This window comes from Salvelinus fontinalis, chromosome 6 (assembly GCF_029448725.1).
Source record: "Salvelinus fontinalis isolate EN_2023a chromosome 6, ASM2944872v1, whole genome shotgun sequence".
NCBI classification, from domain to species: Eukaryota; Metazoa; Chordata; class Actinopteri; order Salmoniformes; family Salmonidae; genus Salvelinus; species Salvelinus fontinalis.
The window spans coordinates 31,228,616-31,253,615 of NC_074670.1; the positions used below are offsets into that span (position 1 = coordinate 31,228,616).

The 25,000-nt window shown below is 48.0% G+C and overlaps 1 protein-coding gene across 1 annotated transcript in view; it reads left to right on the forward strand.

The window, feature by feature from the left end:
• LOC129857658 (neural-cadherin-like) overlaps nt 1-25,000 on the forward strand; it is a 109,228-nt gene that overhangs the window by 26,600 nt on the left and 57,628 nt on the right. Inside the window, exons 2-4 of the mRNA XM_055926123.1 lie at nt 22,376-22,564; nt 23,647-23,872; nt 24,841-25,000. The exon at nt 24,841-25,000 is cut by the window's right edge and continues 45 nt beyond it. Coding sequence (XP_055782098.1) covers nt 22,376-22,564; nt 23,647-23,872; nt 24,841-25,000 — 575 coding nt within the window. The remainder of the gene's footprint in view (nt 1-22,375; nt 22,565-23,646; nt 23,873-24,840) is intronic.

The window sequence follows — 25,000 nt, forward strand, 5'->3', positions numbered from 1 at the left end:
TTTTTACGCGGGAAAGCGGCTTACGCTCTCTGCTATCTGCTAGGGCTAAAAATTAAATACTGTCCCAAATAATTCCAGCTGCTGTTGTGTCAATCCCTCCATCCCTCTCTCCTTCTGTTCGTACAGTGCCAATTAAGCCTTGGCCCAAAATACCAGGCCTAGTAACAGGATTAACAGCGTGTGTTTAAGAAGGAGAGGAAATAATTAGTCGTATTACTGATAAAATTGATCAGGTTAACGGCCATGCCTCATTATGGGCTTGAGTCCTGCTTCTTCTTGCACTCTCTCCTCCTCCTCCTCCTCACTCCTACTCCCTCCTCTCTCTCTTCCCCCCTCCTCCTCTTCCTCACTCCTACTCCCTCCTCTCTCTCTTCCCCCCTCCTCCTCTTCCTCACTCCTACTCCCTCCTCTCTCTCTCCCCCTCCTCCTCTTCCTCACTCCTACTCCCTCTCTCTCTCTTCCCTCCTCCTCTTCCTCACTCCTACTCCCTCCTCTCTCTCTTCCCCCCTCCTCCTCCTCCTCACTCCTACTCCCTCCTCTCTCTCTCCCCCCTCCTCCTCTTCCTCACTCCTCCCTCCCTCCTCTCTCTCTTCCCCCTCCTCTCTCTTCCTCCTCTCCTCACTCCTACTCCCTCCTCTCTCTCTTCCCCCCTCCTCTCTCTTCCCTCCTCCTCCTCACTCCTACTCCCTCCTCTCTCTCTTCCCTCCTCCTCACTTCTACTCCCTCCTCTCTCTTTTCCCTCCTCCTCCTCACTTCTACACCCTCCTCTCTCTCTTCCCTCATCCTCCTCAGTCCTACTCCCTCCTCTCTCTCTTCCCTCCTCCTCACTTCTACACCCTCCTCTCTCTGTTCCCCCCTCCTCCTCCTCCTCCTCACTCCTACTCCTCCTCTCTCTCTCCCCCTCCTCCTCCTCCTCCTCCTCACTCCTACACCCTCCTCTCTCTTTTCCCTCCTCCCTCCTCCTCCTCCCTCCTCCTCATTCCTACTCCCTCCTCTCTCTCTTCCCTCCTCCCGGTTCCTCAGTGTTGCTCTTCCTCTAACTTTCAGTATCTTCCTGTTTTCCTGTTTGGTGGCAGATGCTGCTGTTAAAGAAGATGTGTTGGCATGCAGGCTACATTTCTTGGATAACTTTGAAGGATTGTGACTATGCATGCTGCCCGTGTGTGTGTGTGTGTGTGTGTGTGTGTGTGTGTGTGTGTGTGTGTGTGTGTGTGTGTGTGTGTGTGTGTGTGTGTGTGTGTGTGTGTGTGTGTGTGTGTGTGTGTGTGTGTGTGTGTGTGTGTGTGTGTGTGTGTGAGAGAGAGAGTAGCTTATATGGCAACCCCTCGCCACCTCTCCTCTGTTGCACCCCTGCCCTCATGTCAACCTTCCCACCACCACTGTCAATCAAATAGTTCCAAAAACACAAATAAACACAAAAGCCTCTCCTCTCCTTTGGCATTCCCTGCACCCAAAACATGGCCTTCACTCTAAAACAAAGACCACTAGACTTTTACTGGCACCCCACATCCCCAGCTGCATTCATGCTAGCTGAATGCACAGTTGTCTGTCTCTGGCACTCTGTTGTCTGGATAATTAGTTCTGAACATGTAGGTCTAGATCCCTTTCACCATCAACAGCACAGGAGGCTGGTGACACCTTAATTGGGGAGGATGGGTTCATGGTAGTGGCTGGAGTGGAGTAAGTGGAATGGTATCAAATACATCAAACACATGCCATTCCATTCGCTCCGTTCCAGCCATTATTATGAGCCGTTCTCCCCTCAACAGCCTCCACTGATAAACAGAGAGAGAGAGACAATACTGTTGAGGAAGCTTTCCTCCATTCTCCCATAACACACTGGGAGAATGGAGTGCTCAAAGTGTAGAAGTTGCCCCAATAGTGAGTAAAACCCAGTGGAGAGAGGTGTAGGGAAGGACTTCTCACAGGAGCTACAGATCTCCTTCTCTAGTTTCCAATGAAGTTTTCTAGTTTCCCATGGTTCTCCCAGAACAGCAGTGAGATTTCTGCTCAAATCAATAACTTCTGTCAAGTGCAGAGCCACAATCTTCTTTAAACATGATAAAATATTCTTTCAAGTGACTCCTAAATTGATCTCCCTCTCTTTTGCTGCGAAGGTGGAAAAAGTCGTCATCGGATGGCAGGGTTTTTGAAATGTGCTGTGAAATTTATTCCAAAAAGATGATTCCAATTCAATCCGGTCTGCCGCAGACTTTGACGTGAGGAAGATTGAACAATATTCGAGAGGACGGGGTATCAGAGGGGAAAACATGCAAACCAAGAATCACACTGACAATAAACAAGAGAGCATTCAAAGACACGTTTCAATTTGAATTCATAAGTTGAACAAGAAAGGGAGACTGAAGAGCTTGAGGGGTTGTGTGTGTGTGTGTGTGTGTGTGTGTGTGTGTGTGTGTGTGTGTGTGTGTGTGTGTGTGTGTGTGTGTGTGTGTGTGTGTGTGTGTGTGTGTGTGTGTGTGTGTGTGTGTGTGTGTGTGTGTGTGTGTGTGTGAGAGGGAAAGGGAATGTACATACATGCATGTGTGTGAGTGGCAGTGCCGGGTGTGTGTTGAGACATACAGTGCAGTATGTGTGTCATTGCTAACAAGAATAATAGGGATGAAATCAATCAGTTCTTTCCTGAAACAGTTCCTCTAATAGTCTTTTAACAGGATGAGGCTCTAAAGTCTGGAAGCGGTTACATCCAATCAAATGGCCGCCTGGTAATCCGGTTTGGGCCCTACTCGGGGCCGAGGGGGTCTCCTTGGACCGTTTGAAACCAGCGTGCCATGTCGGACAATTGTCATCCACCACCCATCCCAAAAATTCACCCCATATGGATCAGTCATGTCCTCCCTGATAAATCCACTCCTGGCCTCATTAGAAATATGTTCAATGTAAACTATGGGTTAAGTAGATACAACTAATAAACAGCATAATAGTGGGGTGTTTTGTGTGTTCATCTGTGTATTTCAATACAAGTTCATATTATCTTCATCTATTTAACCTGTTTTTAACCAGGTTGGTCAGTTGAGAACCACTTCTCATTTGCCAATCACTACCAAACATCCAACAGCTGTGACGGACCATCATTGTAATGCCGTGTACTGACAGTTCCTCAAGTTAACCATCCTGCCCTATTGACCCCTCCATCCTCAGTCTGATTGGCCTGTTGGCTTATTGGCCCCTCCCTCCTCTCTCCATTATTGTTCCTCATTCTCTGTGTTCAACAGGCCTTTCTTTTGGTCCTCAGCTGTCATTACATTTTAGGTACTGGAGAGGGGTTTGATCACAGAGGGGGCGGCCATGATAGGGGGGATGACAGGGGTTGCACAAGGGGTAAGAGGGTAGAGGGGGGTGAAAGGGAGGGGTTACAGTTGATGAAGATGGGGTCTCGAGGTTGACAGCTAGCAGGAGACATCCACTTTGTTTGAGAGCAGAGGGTGAAGGGGGTGAGGCGAAGGTGTGTGTGTGTGTGTGTGTGTGTGTGTGTGTGTGTGTGTGTGTGTGTGTGTGTGTGTGTGTGTGTGTGTGTGTGTGTGTGTGTATTGATGTGCTGTGTCTAGATCAGACCACCGCTGTCTCACACCATGCCCGGGGGAAGGGGGCATAATGAGGGGGTGAGAGCATGACAGATAATATGTTAAAAACCCCTTCTGCATTCTTTCCCTTATCTCCCTTCTTTCTCCACTTCCCTTTCCCTCTCTTCCCCTTACTCTCTCTCTCTTCTTTCTCCACTTCCCTTTCCCTCTCTTCCCCTTACTCTCTCTCTCTTCTTTCTCCACTTCCCTTTCCCTCTCTTCCCCCTACTCTCTCTCTCTTCTTTCTCCACTTCCCTTTCCCTCTCTTCCCCTTACTCTCTCTCTTCTTTCTCCACTTCCCTTTCCCTCTCTTCCCCTTACTCTCTCTCTCTCTTCGTTCTCCACTTCCCTTTCCCTCTCTTCCCCTTACTCTCTCTCTCTTCTTTCTCCACTTCCCTTTCCCTCTCTTCCCCTTACTCTCTCTCTCTTCTTTCTCCACTTCCCTTTCCATCTCTTCCCCTTACTCTCTCTCTCTTCTTTCTCCACTTCCCTTTCCCTCTCTTCCCCTTACTCTCTCTCTCTTCTTTCTCCACTTCCCTTTCCATCTCTTCCCCTTATCTCTCTTCTTTCTCCACTCCTCTTTCCCTCTCTTCCCTGTATCTCCCTTCTTTCTCCACTCCTCTTTCCCTCTCTTCCCCTTATCTCCCTTCTTTCTCCACTCCTCTTTCCCTCTCTTCCCCTTATCTCTCTTCTTTCTCCACTCCTCTTTCCCTCTCTTCCCCTTATTTCTCTTCTTTCTCCACTCCTCTTTCCATCTCTTCCCCTTATCTCTCTTCTTTCTCCACTCCTCTTTCCCTCTCTTCCCTGTATCTCCCTTCTTTCTCCACTCCTCTTTCCCTCTCTTCCCCTTATCTCCCTTCTTTCTCCACTCCTCTTTCCATCTCTTCCCCTTATCTCCCTTCTTTCTCCACTCATCTTTCCCTCTCTTCCCTGTATCTCCCTTCTTTTTCCACTCCTCTTTCCCTCTCTTCCCCTTATCTCCCTTCTTTTTCCACTCCTCTTTCCCTCTCTTCCCCTTATCTCCCTTCTTTTTCCACTCCTCTTTCCCTCTCTTCCCCTTACTATGTCTTCTTTCTTCATTATTTGTAGAAATCCAATCTTGTGATCACGTTTACTCCTTAAAATAGAAACCAATTTACAGGCTACTCAAGCTCCACTTTGGCATGTGGAATGCTAATGCAATTTTCCACAGTATTGGGTACACGTTAAGTTCACACACACACACACACACACACACACACACACACACACACACACACACACACACACACACACACACACACACACACACACACACACACACACACACACACACACACACACACACCGAGAAAAAGAAAGTTTAATTTGGCCTGCAGTTGAATTCAATACATTTAAAAGGAGCCTCGTATGTGCGGCGGCAGGATCAATCCTCACCTGAATGGCTGCAGCGCTGGCTAATTGTTTCGTTAACGGGGTTAACGGCCAGATCAACGACACTTTGGCGTAATTAGGAGAACACAGCCGGAGACTGATAGCGGCATTAAGCCCAAACAAAAGACTAGTGGAGTCATCACCAGTTCAGTTCCCCCTGGACGCTCCCGCACCGTGCTGCCGGAATACTAAAGAAAAGAGAGTGACTTGGGCTGTGTTCCATTCCACAATGTTGGGCACACTTCCCTTCATGGATGTGATACGACTTGATGGGTGAAATAAAACTTGATAGAGCTAAAAAACTAGGTTCATTTTAAATACATAGTGCTAATTCATTTATGGATTTGTGGTTGTCTATAGGGCTTTTCCTCACCCCAGAAACTCATGACTAGGATCTGACTGTATATTCCAGCTACAGAGGCATGGCAGCTCCCTTGTCTGTCTGGATTGACTGACATTGCGTGTCTAATCCAGCATGTTGCCTGTGGCTCTGTGGGACTATAGATCACCTCTGTCTATACACTCTCTCACATCTTGGATTGGCAGAGGAGGCTTCCTATCGATCACCTGCTATCCAGCCAGAGAACCTCTCTTTCCCTTCCTCTCTCTCCCTCTGTCCCTCTTTTCTTTCTTTACCAGTCTCTCTTTCTTTTTCACTCTCTCTTTCCAGTCTCTCTCTCCTTCTTTCCCTGTTTCTATCTCTCTCTTTCCCTCTCTCCTCCTTCCTCTCTCTACAGCTACACCCTGCAGCTCCTGCAGTAGACCTGAATGTTCTTTAATGTGAAGAAACAGAGGTGAGGAAAGGAGGAAACAGGTCAACATCGATATCACCTCCTTGTGAGGAACGTCTGAGTTAGTGCTGTAGTGCTAGCAGGCAGGCAGACGGGTAGGGAGAGTAAAACTGGATTGAGTGTGTGTGTGCGTGCATGCGTGCGTGCGTGCGTGCGTGCGTGCGTACGTACGGGGGGTTTATGTTGCCTGATGCAAGGCTAGCATGGCCGGGTGAAATCCAGTCCGGATGGACACTAGGAGTTGGTACAATAGAGTTGTACTCTCCATGCAAGCTATGATGCACCCCGTGAAGGGAGAAAAGGGGAAGTATAGGACTCTCTCAGGTACTGTGTCTTCACTGCTTCCCTCTTGCCACTGTGCTTTCCATCTCTTCTTCTCTCTTTTTCTCCAGTTGGTGACTCAGGGTTGTGCCCTGATGTTGTGCTAATGTTGTGTCGGTGCTGCTATGCCAGTCTTCCCACAAGCAAACATGCATCAGTCATCCCTAATCCTCTCTCTGTAGTACCCAGAGAAATAACACAGCCCTCTCCCTCTCTTATTCTCTCTCTCTCTCTCTCTCTCTCTCTCTCTCTCTCTCTCTCTCTCTCTCTCTCTCTCTCTCTCTCTCTCTCTCTCTCTCTCTCTTTCTTTCTCAACTGTGCAGCTCCCCTCCTTATTTCTGACTGACTTTCTCTCACTCTGTTTAAATATGTTTAAAATAAGCATGTGTTGGTAGGCATTTGGCGATAAGCTGTAGGCCTTTAAATGTATTTTTAAACCGATATGCAAAAGTCTTTTCCCCTGTTGTGGGAAGGCAGTCGAGGTGTGAACTGGTATGTGGTGTCGACTTCTTTTGTTGTCATTTTAATAATTTTTTCCCTTCTCTTGGTTTCAACACATTGGAGATGCGAAACGTAAAAACAAACACGCGTATGCTCGGCATTGTGGGTAACCAGGGGGTGGGCCTCTCTCTGCAGATGGACCCCCAAACCCCTTCCCTGACGAGAACAAGAGCTCTACAGTTTTCTTTTTTATGGTAAAAGGTAAAATGGAGGGATTTGTTTTTCCTCTTCGGTTTGTTTCCTATCTCAGATAGCAGAGGTTTGGAGGAATAATTGGTGACTGGGAAAGTAGGTGAAGTGAGGAGAGGGTTGTGGTGGAGAGGAAGGGGAGCGAGGCTCAGTTTTTATCATTAGGACAGTTTTTGTTAGGACACCGCCGACCTTAGCTGAGGATGTTGAATATTTATACGGCAAATTATGAAACTTAGGAGAGACTTAATAGGCTGGGCCAGGGAACCTGAGGACCTCTTCAAGGGTCTCCCTCTCTCTCTCCCACCCTCTCTCTCTCCCCCCCTCTCTCTCCCCCCCCCCTCTCTCTTTCCCCCCCCCTCTCTCTCTCTCCCACTCTCTCTCTCTCCCACCCTCTCTCTCTCTCTAACTCTCTCCCACCCTCTCTCTCTCTCTCTCCCCCTCTCTCCCGCCCTCTCTCTCTCTCCCACCCCCTCCCTCTCTCTCCCACCCCCTCTCTCTCTCTCCCACCCTCTCTCTCTCTCTCCCACCCCCCCTCTCTCTCTTTAACTCTCTCCCACCCTCTCTCTCTCCCCCTCTCTCTCTGTCTCTCTCCCACCCTCTCTCTCTCTCTCCCACCCCCTCTCTCTCTCCCACCCCCCCTCTCTCTATCCCACCCTCTCTCCTACTCTCTCCCACACCCTCTCTCTCTCTCTAACTCTCTCCCACCCTCTCTCTCTCTCTCCCTCTCTCTCTCTCTCTCTCTATCTCCCACCCTCTCTCTCTCTCCCACCCTCTCTCTCTCTCCCACCCCCTCTCTCTCTCCCACCCACTCTCTCTCTCCCACCCTCTCTCCTACTCTCTCCCACCCCCTCTCTCTCTTTCTCCCACCCCCTCTCTCTCTCTCCCACCCTCTCTCTCTCTCTCCCACCCTCTCTCTCTCTCTCTCTCCCACCCTCTCTCTCTCTCCCACCCTCTCTCTCTCTCTCTCTCTCTCCCATCCTCTCTCTCTCCCACCCTCTCTCTCTCTCCCACCCTCTCTCTCCCTCTCTCTCTCTCTTTCACTCATTCTCTCGCTTTCTCCCTCTCTCTGCTTTCTCTCTCTTTCTCTCATAGACATAGACACTCTCCCTCACTATCTTGCTCTCTCTGTGTGTGTGTGTGTGTGTGTGTGTGTGTGTGTGTGTGTGTGTGTGTGTGTGTGTGTGTGTGTGTGTGTGTGTGTGTGTGTGTGTGTGTGTGTGTGTGTGAGAGAGAGAGAGGCTCCAGTGTCAGTGGGGTGAATTCATTACTGCTGTCTGAGAGTGGGAACAGTGCATGAAAAGACCTGATTAAAGGTGATGGAGGGAGACTCGGTTCCGATCTGCCTAAACGACAGCCAGGGTGTGTAGGACCCACACACTGTGGGAGACCCTTACACACAGACATAGACACACACAGTGTGTGTGTGTTTGTGTGGGGCGTCTGCGTGGCGGTTATTTTATGGAAGAAAATGCGCCTCTCGCTTTGGGTGTGCTGTGCAAGTCGCACTCTTGGGGACGAAAAGCTCTCGTAAGCAAAAAACGAGAACGAGAGAGGGAGAGAGAGAGAGAGAGGCGAAAAACAGTGAAACGCGCACTTTAATGCAGACGAATGGTCGCACGGCCCAGATATGGTCCCGGTATTAATCAACGCCACACATAAGGAAACGCTCGCGGGTGGGCACTTTGAAAGAAAGACGGAGTGAGAGAGAGCGGCCACACGGAGCTTGTTAAATAATTAATTGGGACCGGACCAAATCTGTTGCCTATTATCGCGCCCCTCTAATCAGATGCTGTTTGTCGTTGCTGTACAATAACAGGCGCGTTAAGGCACTTACCAGGAGTGCCTCCGCTGCTGCTCTTCCCCTTTGCATGGATCTGGATCAACATTAGGCTGGGAAGCCAGTCTCCTAAATCTGCACATTAGTGAAGTTGTCATTAACACAGCGAGTGGCTCTGGGAGCAAAGGCCATTAACATAACTCAGTTTATTTCTCTTTCTCTCTCGTTCTCGTTTCCCCCGCCCGGTCTGCCTCGCTCTCTCTCTCTGCTCCCCCCGGTCTGCCTCGCTCTCTCTCTCTGCTCCCCCCGGTCTGCCTCGCTCTCTCTCTCTGCTCCCCCCGGTCTGCCTCGCTCTCTCTCTCTGCTCCCCCCGGTCTGCCTCGCTCTCTCTCTCTGCTCCCCCCGGTCTGCCTCGCTCTCTCTCTCTGCTCCCCCCGGTCTGCCTCGCTCTCTCTGCTCCCCCCGGTCTGCCTCGCTCTCTCTCTCTGCTCCCCCCGGTCTGCCTCGCTCTCTCTCTCTGCTCCCCCCGGTCTGCCTCGCTCTCTCTCTCTGCTCGTGTTCTCACATTTGTTATCTGTATTTCTCTCTCTTCATTCCTCTCTCCATTTTATTCTCTCTCCCTTTTCTCTCTCATCCCTTTGGAATTTCTTTGTCTTTTTCTCTCCTCCTCCAGCACCTCTCTCTCGTTCCGTCTCTCTCCACTTCAACGTTTCCTCGTGATGAGGCAGTGTACAGCTAACGCTCTCATCCTGCTCTCTCATTGAATTGCAAATAGTCCTTATGCTATGAAGTGTGTTTCCACCTGTCCACGGTTTCACAGCATGTTGGGGAGAAAAAGCACCCCGAGACGGTGCTTTGTTAGTCTACACAGCTGGAGTCAAGGTATGGTTCCTCCACGGTTCAACAACTACTGTACATTCAGATCAGTAGAATGGTTTCCAGGAGCGGTGTTTGGAAGCCAAGCCCCCCCCCCCCCCCCCTAAAAGCCATATTACAACCTATGTGTTGTAAAAATTGCATTGTTTGCTCTATAACCTGTTAGTTCATATGCCTTGTGACCGTGATGTATAGGCCTATAGCCGAGACAATAAGAAGACACAGTGGCAGAATAAATTCAACCACACCTTAGTTTCATCACAAAACCAGATAGCAGCATCTGTCCAGTGAAGTCCACAAAGCATATTGCATGTACAGTAACAGAGAGTTACATGACCTACAGCATGATAAGCAAGTTAATGTTCGGACCACTAAACAACTATTGATTTAGAACCACGGAGAGTCACCGCAAGTCACAAAGAAAACAGGAGCTGCCTCCACTATTCCAGCCCCATTTCAACATCATCTAATCACCTATGCTTAGTCTAATACAGTGACAACTAAAAGATACCAAAAACAATTTAGTCCAATCAATGTAAGCTAAATATGACGTGGCTGTCCATGGTTCTGATTTCTGTGTGCGAGATTCCGTGTGTGCGTGAAAAACATGTTGACTCACCCTACTTGTAGAGAAACAAACCTCCTCATTCATGTTGACGAAACGGTCAATCACTTAAATGTTTTGTTGTCCTCGGCTACCTGGCTAAAATGCTTGCTCGCTAGCCTAACTTCCATTCATGGGTAACGTTAGCTAGTTAAACATTAGCCTTCTACGTCTAGCAACATATTGAACTTCCATCCTCTCAGGTCAGGGGAACAACAATGTATGAATTAATGGTTGGATCATATCATTTTTGGGTCAAGAGAGGCCAGATGCTCGATGGCTTCTCTTGCCTTCAATGCTACGGGCAGCAATGTCATACCTGTTTGTACCAGACAGCATCAGATAGATGGCCTACACATAGAGAGACAGAGGGGCGCTGTTTCACTCGCTCGGATGCTTTCTCCTGTGAGATACATTCAGCCTCTTGCGAATTGAAGGAAAATATATATATATTTAAAACAGTATCTGTGAGTGACCAACATGTGACGTTTCTGGCTTCTACTGTATATAAAGTCCTATTTTCTTTTTGCTTGATGTGTTTTTTGATGTCCTTTAGCTTTGAATCAGTGACATGCAGCAGTAGCCTCTAGAGTTGCATCAGATCTGGTGTTGGATGTTATTTGGTTCCTGCTCTGTGCTCAGATGGTGACACGTCATGATGCCATACTGCGCTCAGCTCCAACATTATGTGTGTGGTGTTGAGTCAGAATGGAGCATATCACTGCTGTCCAGATGGTAAAGTATTTTGCAGCGATTAATCAAACTGAGAAAGTTTGCCTTCACAAATGAAGGATTGAAAGTTGAAATTCATTGAATCAATTCTCCTTATCATTGTTTACTTATCCCGTACAGATTTAGGATCTTAACTTGATCACCCTGTTGCAGGAGAACGTTCCTGCAATGCAGGACATTTTAAACTTGTAGTGTATTTGAGGTTTCAAAAGGCTTCTGAAGTTTGTAATTTACACACATTTCAGACTTGATTTTCTATTACTGAAAATGTATCAAGCCCTAGAAATATGTCCAATAACTATAATCCACATAATAATAGAAATGCCCTGTTACTGCAGGATTATTTTCCTGCTGTAGCACAATGGCTTAAATTAAGACCCTACATCTGTACTTACAAATCATATGACTAAGGGAGAGGATACTGGGTCTGTGACTTGGATTAACCCAGGGGACATGTCACTGACCCTGGTCCACAGGAGGCTTCTGATTGACGTGCCTGACAGACACACAGCAGGAGGGAAGAAGGCAGAGGAGAGGAAGATTAGAGAGAGGAGGATGGAAGAGGAGAGAGGAGGACGGAAGAGGAGAGAGGCCTGGAGTGAAGGGGAGAAGATGAGGACAGAAGAGGGCAGGAAACGTAGGAGGCTCGACGGGGAGACAAAGAGGAGGCTCAAATCTAGGAGGGAAGAGAGTGAAGGAGCAAGAGAGCTGATGAGAGAGATAGAACAACTAAGAAAATATAAAAGGAGATCAGAAATGGGTAGAAGATGAGTCATGGTAAAGGGAGAGAAGAGAAAATGAGTACCACTAAGAGGAGATTATTTATGTTCTCTATTTTTATTTAACCTTTATTTAACTAGCCAAGTCAGTTGAGAACAAATTCTTATTTACAATAACTGTCTACTGGGGAACGGTGGGTTAACTGCCTTGTTCAGGGGCAGAACGACAGGTTCTTACCTCGTCAGCTCAGGGATTCAGTCCAGCAACCTCTCGGTTACTGGCCCAACGCTCTAACCATTAGGCTACCTGCTGCCGCTATCCTGGGGGGTGTGTGCGTGTGTGTGTTCTGTGTATGTTATGTGTGTGTAATGTGTGTGTTATGTGTGTGTGTGCATAGAAGCAGGGGGTCCTAGGACACGGAGACACCCCCGCACTATCAAAGGGTCCTGCGCCTCGACAGCTGCTCTCATTAGAGGAACAGGGACTCCGCTCTGTGAGCTTAATCACCCCCACCACGCTTCCACAGCAATTAGCCTAGCCACCGCCAGCCCCTTCACGTCCACGGTGGAACACCCTGAGCCATGCTACGTACTGTACTAACGCTAACACTGTAATATGTGCTGCTCCTTAGTCACATAGATCAATTACCTGGATGGTTTTCCAGGTCCACGTTAGTTGTATATCTGGTTGCTGGAGCTCCCAATGCATGCTGGATCTGATAGGGAGAAAGAGGTAATATGAAAAAAGAGTGTTTGAGGAAAGGAGGGAGTGGTTGCTCTTTATTTTGGGGAATCTGTGTGAGAAGTAATTCGGTCTATTATTGGCTAAAACTCCCTGCTGGAGATACTCAAGACCCTGGTCTAATCCTTCAAGGAAGAGAGTGAGGAGAATAAAGAGAAAGGAAGGAAGCAGAGAGAAATACAGTCAGAGAGGGAGGTTGAGAGAGTTCAAGAGTTTGAGTGAGAATGACAGAATGAAAAATGGCAAGACGTCAGAATGGGGGCCGGAAAAAGCTATAGAACAACGAGCAAAACAAGGACAAAGACAAACTCATTCAAAAACAAGTAGGGACTTGACCTTTCTGTCTCTCCCTTTAAGGGTTTCCCCTAGTATTGTTTTCTTGAGCGGAGTCTCACCAAGCAACAGCCCATGGAAGCAGACACTAGCATGTCCTCTTCAAACTGAGTCCAACTGAACAAAACCCAAAGTTTGTAAGCCAGCAAGCAACAGAGTAAGGCGGCAGCCTGCCTTGCCTAAGCGATGTTTAGGGAAAACCCTGCTCCTCTATTATGAGGAAGCCAAAGTGGCGGCTTCGCCGGCTTTAGAAGATTGAAGCAGATTGGTTGAATATCTGCCCTATTGTTGTGTGTTCCTTTCCATAAGTAGGGTCCAGTGTGGTATTGAAAAGCTCTGTGGTGGGCTTAGCACACTCTCTAAACAGCTTCTGCTGGCTATTTATGCAAACAATGGAGAAAATCTGCTCCTTTGATCACTAGGCCTTGTCACTGCTCTTTGGGGGTGTATGTATGTGTGTGTGTGTGTGTGTGTGTGGTGCATGGGTGGGAGTTTTCTTGTCTTCTGTATGTGTGTGTGTGTGTGTGTGTGTGTGTGTGTGTGTGTGTGTGTGTGTGTGTGTGTGTGTGTGTGTGTGTGTGTGTGTGTGTGTGTTGGATCTATGTGTATCACAGCTTCTGTGTGAAATGGTACTCAGGTCATATGTGGGTACCAAGCCAACCTATAATTTACACCCCAGGTCTCGTCTCCCGTCACCCATGTTGCACCAACACAGAAAACCCTTTATGTCTATCATGACCCCATGCTTGAAAAGATGTGCTTTCACATGCCCCTGTGTGTGTCTGTGGGAAGCCCCTGTTTGTGTGGGCTAGCTCAGCAGGCCAGCATTGGTCTCAGGGATTTGATCCCACAACTCCCATACGGAATCACTTGGGTGGAAAATAGGGCTATTTCACCTGAATGGCAAATAGTTGGAACCTTGGCTTTGGTGCGCCCCAGTTCCCTCAATCCTCTTCCTGGCTCTGGTGTGTACACGCGAACAGTCACACACAAGCATTGGCACACATCACACACACAAACATACACACCCACACACACAATAACACAGCCACACACACAATAACACACAGCCACTCACACAATAACACACAGCCACACACACAATAACACACAGCCACACACACAATAACACACAGCCACACACACAATAACACACAGCCACTCACACAATAACACACAGCCACTCACACAATAACACACAGCCACTCACACAATAACACACAGCCACTCACACAATAACACACAGCCACTCACACAATAACACACAGCCACTCACACAATAACACACAGCCACTCACACAATAACACACAGCCACTCACACAATAACACACAGCCACTCACACAATAACACACAGCCACACACACAATAACACACAGCCACTCACACAATAACACACAGCCACACATACAATAACACACAGCCACTCACACAATAACACACAGCCACTCACACAATAACACACAGCCACACATACAATAACACACAGCCACTCACACAACAACACACAGCCACTCACACAATAACACACAGCCACACATACAATAACACACAGCCACTCACACAACAACACACAGTCACACATACAATAACACACAGCCACACATACAATAACACACAGCCACTCACACAATAACACACAGCCAGGCTCAGTAGTGCTTTTCCTCTTTCGTTGTTGTTTCTTTGTTGATCCATATGATGGTTGCTGATAAGGGATCACAGTTTTCACACACACACACACACACACACACACACACACACACACACACACACACACACACACACACACACACACACACACACACACACACACACACACACACACACACACACACCACAGAGCTCCAGTAGAGGGAGTCTCATCAGAAAGTGAAGAAGTCAGACACACACAAACCCACTCAGACAACCAGAGAGAGATACACACAGGCACACACAACTCAAGGCATCAGGCACACGCAAGTCGCTAGCTGTCTAGTGTGGTGTTCTTGCAGTCTATGAGATGCTCAGGGTCAGGGAGTTTGCCTCCCCTTTCTGTCCCTGTCCACCAGTGCCTGACCAGAACACACACACACACACACACACACACACACACACACACACACACACACACACACACACACACACACACACACACACACACACACACACACACACACACATTGTGTTCTTTTCAACCCCATGTCACCTGAGGTGTTTGCCCATCAGCGCTACATCTGTGTAAGTGTGTGTGTGTTTGTTTGCAGTAACACCTCTTTGTGTGTGTGTGTGTGTGTGTGTATGTACAGCACTGTATGTGTATCGGTCTGTCTGTCACCAATGGTTGGTGTAGATGTCAGGTGATTGAAGACAGGCACTGTTGGCAGCTGTGGCAGATCCAAATCCTGTAGGCAGGTCTGGGTTCAGCTGTTCACACCCTCCTGCTGACGTGGACATTGACACAGTGAGATAATCAACTGAAATTGGACCTGTGAATGCCTACATGAAATGTGATTGTGTTGCTCACTTAAAGTTATATGGCTGATTCTATTAAATACAACATAACCCCTCGACAAGCAGACACACACACACACACACACGCCTCGCCTCCCTAAACACACTTCCACAATTGTCCGTTTCTACAGAGAAATATCTTGACATAACACATCAATAACGAATGAGTTGCCACATAAAAAATGTACTGTTTTATTTTTTTATGTCTGACAAAAGTCCTCAGATATTCATAATTTAACCGACAGTTGTCATGTTTTAGATCACAATGTATTTTCTTTCACAGCTTGTGAGAGTCTGCATGTGTCAGTTTTTCAGTAGATGTAAAAGTTGAATTATTGAGGTATGGTGGTAAGGGTAGAGAGAGATTTAAGACATAAAAGAAAGAATGAGTGTTAGATGAGTGAAAACCTTCTGAGAGCTACCCCTCTGTCGTTTTTCTCTCTTGACCTCTGTTTCTCTTTCTCTCTCTCTCCTCTCTCTCTCTGTCTGTCTCTCTCTCTCTGTCTCTCTGTCTTTCTCTCTCTCTCTCCTACACACTCTCTCTTTCTCTTTGTCTCTCTGTCTTTCTCTCTCTCTCGCTCTCTCTCTGTCTTGCTCTCTCTCTCCCACACACTCTCGCTGTCTTTGTCTCTCTGTCTTTCTCTCTCTCTCGCTCTCTCTCTCTCTTTCTCTCTCCCACACACACACTCTCACACATTCTCTCTCTCTGTCTCTCTCTTAGATTTTCTCTCTCTCTGAGGTGACTTTGAAATACTTTTGATAAAATACAGTTTGGAATACTGAGCCTTACGTTGCTTTATCCACTCTTTCATGTTCTCTCCTTTCTTCTCTCATTTTATCTCTGGGCGTAACTCTTGCAGAAGTAGTCTCACCATCACAAACTTCTCTTATGGTGGTTGAGATTACAGCAGCTGTACCTCATACACTCAACCACACAAACTAAAGGAGAATGAATTCAATTGTAAAATCCTCATGACTAGAAGTATGACAGCATTGAAAAGTTCCCCAAGGACATTTAATAACTATAGTCACTGCCCTTCCACTGGCAGGGACTTAATGTGAATGTATACTGTATGTGAGTGTTTAGGGGGGATTTGGTTGGCAAGACGAGTGGATTTGCCTCTGAATAGAAGTAGTAGTTTGTGCGTGTGCGTGTGAGTGTGTGTGTGTGTGTGTGTTTGTGTGTGTGTGTGCATGTGCACAAGCCACTATTGTATTATCATACCACTGCTCCACAGACAGGCTTTGGCCTTTGACCCAATTTCCCATGATGGCCTTCTCCAATCCTCCCTCGCAGACCCCCTCTCACGCAGCATCGAGATTGGGGATCGGATAAATAAATCCAACTGTTTTCCACTCTGCCATCAAAGACAGAGAGCTTGGTTTTCACTCCGGCTTTGGATCCAGCCTCTCCACTCCTCTGGAGCGATTGATTCCATTCCTAGGAGTTATTGGGAAAATCAAACCCCTGGATCCGGCTTATCCACCCAGATTCTGTCTTCTACCGCGCCGACGCCAGCCGCATATAGAGTTGGGAGAGTTCAGCCGGTCCCAGTGTCGTTGGTGGGGGGAAGCAATCTATACTCCGCAGTGAGGATGAGCAGTGCTTACTAGGAACACTTCGAGCACCGTGAGTGTGCTGAAGCAAATAACCTGTGACACTATACATTTCCCTACTTGCTAATGAATACTGGATATGAGAAAAGAGAATGTACTGTATCGACCTGTGGGGAAATAAGAGATAGAGATTATAAGATGGTTAGTTGATGTTAACAGTTGGTGTAGAGGCGTCTTGTTTGATTGCTCTTATGTTCCCCGCCACATGGTGCCATCGACGCCATCTGGTGAGGAATCATAGCTGTGGCTGACTCAGTGGGCCAGTGATGCCGGTGGGAGGGAGACAACATGCCCAGCGAGTCAACCACCAACTGCACCAGAGTTATGCAGAAAATCAACTCCGAGAGGAGGCCATTTTAGACTATGGAGACCAGAGGAGGCTGGTGGGAGGAGCTATAGGAGGATGGGCTCATTGTAATGGCTGGAATGAAATCATGGAACGGTATCAAAAGCATAAAACATATGAAAACCACATATTTGAGTCTGATCCATTCCAGCCATTACAATGAGCCCGTCCTCCTATAGCTCCTCCCACCAGCCTCCACTGACGGAGACACACTCCATGTAGAAGCAGCCTGAGGCTCTTGTTGTTGATAACTCACCTTGAGAGGTCACACACATACTCTGCGTTCACCTCACAGTAAGGTGAGTGTATTTTGACGGTGGTCTGGGTGGAGTGGAGAACGCTATTAGTGTAGCTAGGAGCTTACTAAAACCCCATAATAACCCCTGTTCCTCCCCTAACCCTCCATTCCCCATGCACACCCGACCACAGAATGGCTCTAATTGAGTTTCCGTGATGTGTCGACTGTGAGGACTCGCTCGCTCACTTACTCACGGGCGACCAGGGTCCTCGAGTGGTGAAATACTACATTTGTGGTCAGGCAAGGAGGGGGCAGCCCCCTGTGGGCCTCTCATTCCAGAGAGACAGGCATGACACGGGTGGCTATTGGTTGTGGTAGTTAGTTAGGATCTAATGTGTTCACGAGGTGCTGGGAGACCAGAGTCCAGGAGGAGTAAGAGAGAGGGTGGGGTCATGTGATGGAACGTTGTCACTCCACAGGACATGCAGGGACATACATGAGCAGCTATGTCTCCTCTGCATTTGATTGTCTGTGTGTGGATGAGTGTGTAGTGGGGAGGGCTCCATCCACACACAGCCTCAGGGCTTATCAGAAAACACACACACACACCCCACACACACACACACACACACACACACACACACACACACACACACACACACACACTGCACAGTTCTGTCTGTGGCTGAAATGTATTCATTTTCCCCTCATGTTTCTCAATGCCTGTTTGTTTGTGGCTTTGTCAGGAGAGAAAATAGAATAACTTATTCCTGCTGTCTGTCTCTTGTATTTCATGGAGTATTGCATTTACATGCATTTACATCATCAGATTGGTTGCTTAGCTGTTAAACCAGTTGAGCGTTTGGAATATCATTAGGTTTGGGCAGTAAAAGTCAACCAAGGGTGAAATGTGGAGAAATGAGAGGAGGATTTGAGAAATGAGGGGAGTGATGGTAGCAGTACAGTAAGGCTGTCCTATTACTCTGTCCACTTTAGGTACCAGAAATACCAGGGGACGTCCACAGTGAGATCAGGCTGTCTGTGTTAAGTGAACACAGGGGAGTGAATATAATGATTTCCCTTTTCCATCCATTCTCCCCTTTCTATGTTGTTATCTCTCTCTCATCTCTCTTGACTTCTATCTTCTCCCTCCCTCCCTCCCTCCCTCCCTCCCTCCCTCCCTCCCTCCCTCCCTCCCTCCCTCCCTCCTCCTCCTCTCTTTCTGCCCCACCCACCAGGTTTAAAAAAAATTGTGTGTGCATGCAGGGGGGAAAGTGGGCCAGTCTAGAAGATCATTAATTAGGATGCATAACGCCTCAGTCCGCTGGCTACCAGGGAGCAGATGGGGAGCAGGGTTCCCAGCTCCTACAACAGAGGGGGTTTGTCCCTCAATGACTCTCCTCCCTCATAATATTCCTCTCAGTAGCTACCCAATGGCCACTATACCCCACCTTTTTGAAGATTTGGTGACAGTCTCTTTTGATGGTCTAATATTGACACAGCCAATGATCCACTAACTAGCTGTAATATAAGTATAGAGGATGTTGCAAGTTGCTCTGTGGTTTCTCTCACACGTTGAGCCTCTCTCCCTCTCTATCTCCTTCTCTCTCTCTCTCTCTCTCTCTCTCTCTCTCTCTCTCTCCCCCTCCCTCCCTCCCTCCCTCCCTCCCTCCCTCCCTCCCTCCCTCCCTCCCTCCCTCCCTCCCTCCCTCCCTCCCTCTATCTATCTATCTCTCTATCTCTCTATCTATCTATCTCTCTATTTCTGTCCCTCTCTCTCTCCCCCTCTCTCTTTTCCCTCTGTCCCTCTATTTTTTTTATCTCTCTCTCTCTCCTTACACTGGTCTCCTCTTAAAGAATTTCACTGTGCATCACATGGTTTTAGAGGAGACTAAAGCTCTTGATTTGAAACGTAATTATGCATGTCATTAAAACAAAAGTGAGATCCACATCATTGAGTAGTTAATCGTGCATGAAAGGGAGACTCTTTTTAGATTCTGACACACGCACACGCACACACACACACGCACACACGCACGCACGCACGCACGCACGCACGCGCACACACACACACAGTGTCAACTCCCTGCCAGGCCAGCAAGGACAGGCAATTACGTGAGATGCCTGCATGCGTGTGTGTTCAAATGTCACAAAGACTTAACCTGCTGCCACGGAGACTGGACTCATGGGAACACCTGCGCTCTGTGAGTCACCAAGGCGACACATCCCACGCTGTCATTCACACAAACACACACACACCTATGTGACCTCCCCAGGGGCGTTGTGGGAGTACAAATCTGTGTGTATGTACCAAACAGTGTGTATGTGTGTGTAATCCTAGCTCAGGTACATGACTCTTACCCTCTGTATTGTACCTCAGGTGGTCTCAGGTAACAGTGGTACCGCTGATCTCCCTCCAGTCCTCTCACAGGTGTGTGTTCTAGCGGCATCACGCCACCAGACACCACACACCATCTCTGTCAGGTCTGAGAGGGATCACTAGGGTCCAAGAGGGGCCAAGAGGGTCCTGGGGGCTTGGGGAAATGGGATGGGTGTCCCCTCTCTCTATCACCCTCTTTATTTAATGTAATGGTTAAAGGACAACTAGCCCCTCCCTTACGTTGGTACTTCATGGAGATCTGAAAGAATCTTCCCCATTCCGTCATTACTTCTCCTTCAGTTGAAGCCTCGTATCATTTTGGTCGGCTGTTATTGGACAACACTGTCAATGTACTGACACAAATTGGGCCCCACTCAAATGTGTCCTCTTCATCTGATGTCAGACACATAAAGACCACTTGAATGCAATCTCATTCTCGCTCCGTCAATACTGGCCTCTTTTGCACGGCTGCATCTCTAATTCACTGTGTATCAAATCAGGGGGAAGAAGACAAACACAATTTTCCCCTTTTATTCACGGATTTGCATAACAATCCGTGACATCGTTCAAATTGATATTCAAATGAGGAGACAGCTTTGGGTGGACTCAGACGAGTGTCACTGGGCTATTAATACGGCGGGTGTGTATCGTATCTGGGGCGATTTCGCCTGGTTACCATCGGATCTTACGTGGATTAGAAAGGCGGTAACAGACACGTGTGGAGCTTTGCCGACTGATCCACTCTCACAGAACACTGACGAGGTGGATCTGTTGGCTGCCCTTTAGTTCTGCTAGTTTGGTGGAGAAAAGAGGGAAGAGAAGGAGAGAGAGATGGATGGCCCTGGTGACAGATGAAGCAGCAGAGAGAGAGAGAGAGAGAGAGAGAGAGAGAGAGAGAGAGAGAGAGAGAGAGAGAGAGAGAGAGAGAGAGAGAGAGAGAGAGAGAGAGAGAGAGAGAGAGAGAGAGAGAGAGAGAGAGAGAGAGAGAGAGAGAGAGAGAGAGAGAGAGAGAGAGAGAGAGAGAGAGAGAGCTGTGGTGGATGTACGTACTGTAAGAGATTCATCTCTCCTCTGTGAGCAGTTTATGTACGGGTCGTGATCATTCCCATGGTCATGACACTGACACTCTTGTGTTCAACTCTCCTATATCTCTCCTCATCCCTTGCTTTTTGACCCCCAGGCACGGTTTAATGGTTAAAGCCCACTGAGCCAACCCTAAGTCAGCCATTTGTATGCATTTATGTATATATATGCGTGTGTTTGGCATGTACTTAGTGTGTGCTCAGTCGCGTGGACCAAGGATCAAGACACCGCTATCATTAGGAAGAGTCATTAATGGCTGTGGAGGAATTCCTACATAGCCAACTGCTGTATAAGCCTAACAGCGCCAAACAAAACAACCACGTCCATCCACTGAATTACAAAATAGCAATACAGGAATCTAGAGCCTTGTGCTGAAAAGACCTGTCAAGAAGGCTTCCACCCTCCCCTGTGTCTTCCTCATCCTCTTTTCTTCTCCCTCTCTTTTTACCCGCCGCTTCCCTGCCTCCCTCAGATGTGAAGTTCCCTCTTATTTGCTGTTGTCTCTCCTTCGCTCCAGACATTGCAAACAACACGAAGCACAAGTCTGCAGACAAAACAAACTCTCCCAAAACCAGACGACAAGCAGCAACAACACACAGCGTCTGTTTGCCTGGAGTCCCCTTCTCTGATTCTTTTCTGAACTTCTGAACGCCTTCTGAGAGCACTTGCTTGCTTTCTGCCCTTCCCCACCTCTTTCCTCTCTCTCTATTTCTCCCCTTTTCTCTCCCTCTCTCTCCCTCTCTGTGTGCTATCAGACAGTGTGTTTTGTAGGAAACATGCTCGTGTGAAGAGCGATAGAAAGAGAGGGTGATGGGTTTGTAAAGAAAATGTCATTCTTTTCACTGACTGCTAAGGCCTCGGGGGAAGCGACAGTCTCAGACAGCAGATAGCTGCTAGCGAGGAAACAGACGAGGGAGGGAGAGCCCTTCAGCCTGGGATGGAAACAGGGAACCAATCAGCCTGGGATGGAAACAGGGAACCTATCAGCCTGGGATGGAAACAGGGAACATATCAGCCTGGGATGGAAACAGGGAACCTATCAGCCTGGGATGGAAACAGGGAACCTATCAGCCTGGGATGGAAACAGGGAACCTATCAGCCTGGGATGGAAACAGGGAACCTATCAGCCTGGGATGGAAACAGGGAACCTATCAGCCTGGGATGGAAACAGGGAACCTATCAGCCTGGGATGGAAACAGGGAACCTATCAGCCTTGTTGCATCTGGCCATTTGTCTCCACCCAGAGAATGAGTCCAGCGTCATCCAAGAGCTGTGACTGCCGTCAGGGGGGGAAGGTGACACCAGCGGATTGTTGAGAAATTGATTTTGAGAGGCAAATAAGATTAAGGAGATTGTGCCAGGGATCGCGAACACTTTGAAAGGGACAGATGGATGGATGTGTTTGGAAAAGTCAAAGCCCAACGGTGGGAAGTGGCACAGACATGGTTTGTTTTTGGCTAAAAGGAGGAGCTTCAGCAGACACTAGTCCTCCACTTTCCCAGAATGCATTTAGCTCATATGCCTACAATTCATCCAGACAACCTCTTAGTAGTGATTCCACGTCCCCCTGACTGTACCAACTGGTATCTCTTAACGTTTGACCCTGACCCTTAATCGCTTTATCTTTTCTGTGTCTGTAGGTGATGAGTGGTACCTCTGCAGGCTGAGCCTGAGTATGCCCACCCTGGCAGACCTGCAGTGGGGCATGTTCCCTCAGCCCTACCTGGGTGCAGTGGGACCTGACGCCGCACCAGGCTCGGTGGTCTACCGCCTCACCGCCCGCCAACGAGACGGCACAATAGGAAACGCACACTTCCTGCTACTGGACGGTGAGTGAAATGTCGATCAACATTGTGATTGAATTGATACAACGTTTACATAGTGTCCATTTTACATTACATTTGATTAGATTAGATAGCTGAACTCTGATGAGATAAAATCATTTAATGAAAGGATGACATGCAAGTGTTCTATTTTTAGGGTACTAGGTGTTGGACATCCCTAAGACAGCGATAATGTACAATAAATTATAACAAAGAAAAAATAAAATAGATATAGATTGAATAAAATACAAAAATGAAATAATGAACAATCCAAAAGAAGTGAGTGACAGGAACAATGCAGCTGTGATTAGCTACATGTCCCTGGCTACCAGCAGCAGTGTGTCTCCTATTCCTCTCTCTCTTCCTCCTCCTCTTCTCTCTCTTTCTCTTCCTCCTCCTATTCCTCTCTGTCTTCCTCCTCCTCTTCTCTCTCTTCCTCCTCCTCTTCTCTCTCTTTCTCTTCCTCCTCCTATTCCTCTCTGTCTTCCTCCTCCTCTTCTCTCTCTTCCTCCTCCTCTTCTCTCTCTTTCTCTTCCTCCTCATATTCCTCTCTGTCTTCCTCCTCCTCCTCTTCTCTCTCTTCCTCCTCCTCCTCCTCTTCTCTCTTCCTCCTCTTGCTCCTCCTCTTCTCTCTCTTTCTCTTCCTCCTCCTCCTCTTCTCTCTCTTTCTCTTCTGTTGATGCTGCTGCCCAGGGGGACATGGATGAAGATGACCCTGTCATCCTGTTCTTCTCAGAGAAAGATCAGAGGCTGGATGTTAACCCGATAACACACACACACCGCACACACACAGCCCCAGCTGGCAGAAGGGTCCTCTACCCCCATCTCTATACACAAATAAACACACACACCAGCCCCCCAGCCCAAGAAATCAGAAATGTCTTAGGGATGTCCATTTCTGCACAGCTGTCTCTGCTACATGATATCACTCACATGATTGTCTATAAGGCCCCGGGGCAAGCTGTGTGTTGAGGTGTGAAAACACAGAACAACTTTAATTTGGGGGTCAACTATCCCTTCAAGAAAACCTTTGAGTCACTTGGAAGAGCCATGTGTGTTTATACGTGTTGTTTATATCCCGTAACTAGGCGGCGAGGATTCGTTTGAGGTGGACCGTAGCTCTGGGGAGGTCAGGACCACCGGCCGACCCCTGACCCCCAGCAGGGAGTACATGCTGAGGGTGCAGGTGGTTGACACGCAGGGCAGGAAGGGTCCCCCTGCAACAGTGGCTATTCTGGCAGGGTTCCGCCCCCCACAGTTCACCAACGCCTCCTACACCCTGACTGTCCCAGAGAACACGCCCGTGGGCCAAGCGTGAGTACACCCTAGGTTTGGAGAGATTAGAATGGGCTAATCCCAATTACCCATATTATGGACTACTTTTGACCAGAGCCACCTAGTGCACTATATGGGGAATAGGTTGTGATTGGAGATTACTAGGAAGGTGAATGAACTAGGGTTTTACAGGTGACACTGGACAGGAATAACTGCTGGATGTGGGTCAGGAACAGGATGAGGGAAAAGACAGGGTGCACCATGCATTTCACAATGAGGGAGGAGGGGTAATAGCATCAGTGAACCAATGAATGCGTGTGTTCTACATATGTCTGTGCACATGTATTTTTGCTTGTGTATTGTGCTTGTTATGTGGGTGTGTGTGTGAGTGTTTGTGTGTGTTTTTGTGTGTGTGTGCCGCCTCTGCTGCTCATTAGAGGGGAAGCCAAAGTATTGTGTGAACGTGGATGATTCCTCTGCATTATGTGTCATGTGTTGGGGGGGCGGGGGGTATGAAGGTGGGGGTGAAGGAGGGACGCAGATGCATCATTTTGTCCCGGCGCTCAGAATATGAAAGTGTGGCTAATTCAAATATGTATTAAAATAAACTTTAGGATAAACATGAAGGGCAAAGTGTGTGTCTGAACCTGCCTCCTCAGGCCTCTGGTGACTGGAGCACAATGTATTAATCTCCTGCCCACCCTGTGTGTGTGTGTGTGTGTGTGTGTGCGTGCGTGTCGGTGCATGAGCGTGCATGTGCCTATTTGCGTGGGTGTAGTAGGTGCAAGTGTGTGTGTCTTAATCCAGAAAACAACAAAATAAAGATGCTATGGATGAGAGTGATGATATCAGACTGAAGATGGATAATTTCTTGCTCCCTGGAGATCTATTTCATTCGTGAATGTGTCTCCTTATGACATCACATCCTGTCTAATGCGTCTCCCGATGACATCACTTCCTGTATACTGTATCTCCTTATGACATCCTGTTCCTGTTTCCCCCTGCAGTGTGGCGATGGTGGGGGCCATCTCCTTCCAGAGGAAGACTCTGTCCTACATGCTGCTGGTGAACCCTGGCAACCTGTTCAGTGTCAACCAGGAGAGTGGAGCTGTCAGCCTCACCCGGACAGTGGACTTTGAGAGTGGACACACACTCCACACACTGCAA